This window comes from Cyprinodon variegatus, unplaced genomic scaffold (assembly GCF_000732505.1).
Source record: "Cyprinodon variegatus isolate N-32 unplaced genomic scaffold, C_variegatus-1.0 Scaffold926, whole genome shotgun sequence".
NCBI classification, from domain to species: domain Eukaryota; kingdom Metazoa; phylum Chordata; class Actinopteri; order Cyprinodontiformes; family Cyprinodontidae; genus Cyprinodon; species Cyprinodon variegatus.
The window spans coordinates 256,900-261,123 of NW_015151379.1; the positions used below are offsets into that span (position 1 = coordinate 256,900).

Genomic DNA, 4,224 nt, shown 5'->3' on the forward strand with positions numbered 1-4,224 from the left:
GGGCTGTGTGGCTAATGCTAATAGAACAGCTCCGGGCTGTGTGGCTAATGCTAATAGAACAGCTCCGGGCTGTGTGGCTAATGCTAATAGAACAGTTGCAGGCTGTGTGGCTAACGGCTCATGCTAATGGTGTGTGGAGGTGAACCCTGCCTGTGTAGGTGGCTTCTCTGACGCCATAGGCCAGGGCTCCAGCTCCCAGCAGAAGTTTCAGGCCCAGTCCGGCTCCTCTGCCTCCAGATGAAGACATGCGGCCGGTCAGGTCCCTCAGGTGCTGGATGAAGCGCTGCAGTTCAGGAGGAGACGGAAAACAGTCTTTGAAAATATGAAGATTTACAGACAAACATAGAAGCATAGAATCTAGACAGGATAGAGAGTAAATCCAGGGGTCTGGCTATAAAGGGTTATTCACATAAACATTTAAACACATTAAACCAAATAAATAGAAAACCATAAACAATTATAAAATAAAAAACAATATGTAAATAAAATTAAAACCGGAGGGGAGAATTCAGTCTTTGTTTAGCTGTTTACTTCTGTTGGGAAGTTTTAGGATATCAGATGATTTGTGCTTTAGGACTTTTTAGAATCTTTAATGATTTAATGTAAAGCTTAAACTCATTTAAAACAAGTTTGGGAGATAATTTATGAATGAAAAATGTAGCTTAGTTCAGAGCTCATCAGCCTTAGTTTGCAATATTAGAGCAAAAGTGACGTCGTTCCTGGAGATAAAGGTTGGGACTGAAGATCGCTGGTGTTTAATCCATCTATGTTTGCTTCACTGATCATGAGAAGAACAGAAGTCTGCAGTTTCTGGATTATCATCTAAGCAAAGTCTCAGTAATTCTTTACAGGGATCATTGTGGGCGTATTGGATGATATGCTAAAGTATTTGTGGTTAAAAAGATAAATTCTTGTGGTAGTGCTCTATGTAATTAATTATAGTCTAGCTAAGGGTTTAAAATGTTTAATGAAACACTGTTCCTAATTATAATTCTGTTCATAATTATAAAAACTCTTGGTATCCATTAAATCTGCTATGGATCATATATTCGAAGCACAGATTTGCTGCGGGGCAGATTATATCCTCTGTTCTAGAGAACATTCTCCAGTACAGGAGGATCTGTTTACATTAAAGTTCGCTCAAAGAAGAAATTACAATCCTCCAACTTTCTTCAAAAAGATTCTTGAAATAAAAAACAGAAGTAGCTGCTGAGTTTGATCCAACATTTTAACTCATTTATTTTTAGGGTTTTAAAGCAGTTAAAATCGATACGTTTCAAACCTCCATCCTTTGCATCTTTAAGCAGCTGATTTTCTTCATAGATCGTTTCTCTAAATGAAGCGTCGGCTGATTTGATCAATAGGTTTAATTGGGACGGCATTGGAACAGGCCGGGTAGATGCATCTAGATAAGCATTCTATCTGAGGTAGATCTATCCTAGTATTGATAAATCCCTCTGCAGCATTCTTCTTCTTGCATTCTTTAATTAGATTTTCTACATTCAGAAATTGGCTTCGTTTTGCTCCCTGGTATTTCAGTTCAGTTTTAAAGGGACATTAATTATCCTTTATTAAAGTCGGTGTCCATCTTTCAGGAATATTGTTGCATCATCTGCTAGTTGGCTGATAATCATGTCTGTTCAAAGTAAATGAAGTTGTTTAATTTAGACATGTAGCATTCCTGAGATGAACAGGTGTGGAGAGACGCAGCAGCCCTGAGGAACACCTGAAGCTTGGGGCGGAGCCTCTGGGCAGCAGGTCACAGCTGCTGATATCTCCACATAATCCAACATATTCTCTAATCTCTGAATCCAAAGTGTTCTAGAATAGAAAGAATAAACAGATGATCCACTCAGTCTAAGGTCTAGAAAGAGAAGGGAACCCTGATCTTCTCTCTGGGTTCTAGATCAATGATGTCCATCAATCTAATATTATTACAGACTGATCTTCTCTGCCTGTTTCTCTGCATCTAGAGCTGAAATCCCTGTTAGGAAACCAGACTTGATCAGTTAGGAGTTTGTAGTTTGAATCCCTCAGTGTGATGCCTCCTCTGCTAGCTGGGATTCTGGGATCTTTCCCAGGTTTAGGATTGGGAGGATAATCCATGTGTCACTGCTGGTGGAAGAGCAAACAGGCAGCAAACAGTCAGCAAACAGTCAGAGCAAACAGGCAGAAAACAGTCAGAAAACAGTCCGAGCAAACAGGCAGCAAACAGTCAGAGCAAACAGGCAGCAAACAGGCAGAAAACAGTCAGAGCAAACAGGCAGCAAACAGTCAGAGCAAACAGGCAGCAAACAGGCAGCAAACAGGCAGCAAACAGTCAGAGCAAACAGGCAGAAAACAGGCAGAAAACAGACAATAAACAGGCAGCAAACAGGCAGGGGAACGGACCAGCTACTGGGACCGGGAGCAGCAGACTGGGTCAGACTGACCAGTCCCAGCGGTCTGGTCCAGGTTAGCATCATTAGCATCAGCTGCTCTCCTGTCACATAACCGCTGCTATCATGGAGCTACAGCTAGCCGGCTAATGCTAGCCTAGCAGAGGCTAAGCGGTCCTCCCTCAAGGAGCGGACCTCCCGCCGGTGAACAGCCGGGTCTCATTAGCATCAGCCCCGCAGAGAGAAAACACCAAACCGTTCAAGTCGCCTTCATTTAGCGGACTTACATTCGGCTCCTTGCTCGACATGCTGCAGCTCGATGAAATCCAAGGTCGATACCGAACAGCCTGCCGGGAAATGCAGTTTTATTTAAACATGTGTCCGGCCTCTAACGGTGCTGCCCCCCAGCGATAGGGAGGAGTTCCTGTCCTGCAGTTCAGCGGTGTCCCTCATGGAGGGACGAGCCTCAGCCGTTTTCTATCTAAACAGGACATGTAGAGCTATAATCCTAGATTCTACGCGTAGAGCAGTGATGGCTCATAGAGCTGCATCGGTGCGCGTGTCGTTTCCAGAAAGTCATGATCAGGAGCTGTTTCTAACTGACTAAACTAACTGGGTTTAAAATCACTAAACTGGGTTTAAAATCACTAAACTGGGTTTAAAATCACTAAACTGGGTTTAAAATCATTTCTGTCACCATGATGCTTCTGATACAATAAAGTCTCATATTTTGCAGTTTATCATTAAAATGATCCAGAATGTTGGAGCCTAAAAGGAATAGAAACATTTCAGCCGTTTTTAATGTTCTCCTTGTTTCATCCTTTTCCTCTCAGTTATTCACTCAGCTTATCTCAATTAAAGTTCATTTTTAATTGACTCTTAGTTTATTTCCTGTTTTTACTGCACTTATTGTTTTAAAATTATGATTTAAAATCCTAGTGGCAGCATCCTTGTTTTCCCCCTTGTTTGCAGCGGGATGGAGCCTGAATCAAACACTGTTGACAGCAGCAGTTCTGAATGTCTGAAGAAGGTTCCAGAAGGTGTCTTAGTTCTCCTCCTCATCAGCAGACGCGTCTCTAAGGCTGCAGCCTGCAGTCGCCCAGATCCATCCTCTGGACAGTGCAGGTTTTCTTTCCAACCAGCCAGTAGCTCCAGACTCCAGTCATCTCATCAAGTCATCATGAGATGACTGGAGTCTGGAGCCGCTGGTCGGACAGTAGACCTGCAGGTCTTTCTGGAACCACTTTGTTCCTCCTGGTCTAGAAGGTTGGGTCTCTAGAGAACTGAATCCTCTCAGATCTTCAGGTCATCAAAGCGTTGCTGCGCCGCATTAAACTGGTTTACATCTTATTTGCAGACAGTTCAGTCTGTTAGAGTCCTGCATCACGGGGCCCATAGGGGCCCCTGCTCAAACAGATGACCTACCTGTTGATTGGCTCCTTTTCCAGTCTCTGCTTTGGCTTCTAGTGATTTTAAAGTAGACCGCCTTTTATTCCAGGTGTGATGAAGGTTAAGCTCTTCCTCCGCCTTCAGTGCGTCCTGCTTTCCCTCAGAGTCAGACAGTCCTGGTCCAGACTGCCGGTCCTGGTCTAGACTGCTGGTCCTGGTCCAGACTGCCGGTCCTGGTCTAGACTGCTGGTCCTGGTCCAGACCAGCAGTCCTGGTCCAGACTGCCGGTCCTGGTCCAGACTGGCGGTTCTGGTCCAGACTGCAGGTCCTGGTCCAGACCAGCAGTCCTGGTCCAGACTGCAGGTCCTGGTCCAGACCGGCGGTCCTGGTCCAGACTGTCGGTCCTGGTCCAGACCAGCAGTCCTGGTCCAGACTGCCGGTCCTGGTCCAGACTGCC

General features: G+C 44.7%; 1 protein-coding gene across 1 annotated transcript in view; it reads right to left on the reverse strand.

Annotated features, from left to right (window-relative positions):
- Positions 1-2,821, reverse strand: part of LOC107099976 (prohibitin-2-like) — a 5,346-nt gene extending 2,525 nt beyond the window's left edge. Inside the window, exons 1-2 of the mRNA XM_015398315.1 lie at positions 2,666-2,821; positions 151-283 (exon numbers count right to left, since the gene is read on the reverse strand). Of these exons, the coding sequence (XP_015253801.1) occupies positions 151-283; positions 2,666-2,686 (154 nt within the window). The 5' untranslated portion in view covers positions 2,687-2,821. The remainder of the gene's footprint in view (positions 1-150; positions 284-2,665) is intronic.
- Positions 2,822-4,224: the final 1,403 nt, after the last annotated feature.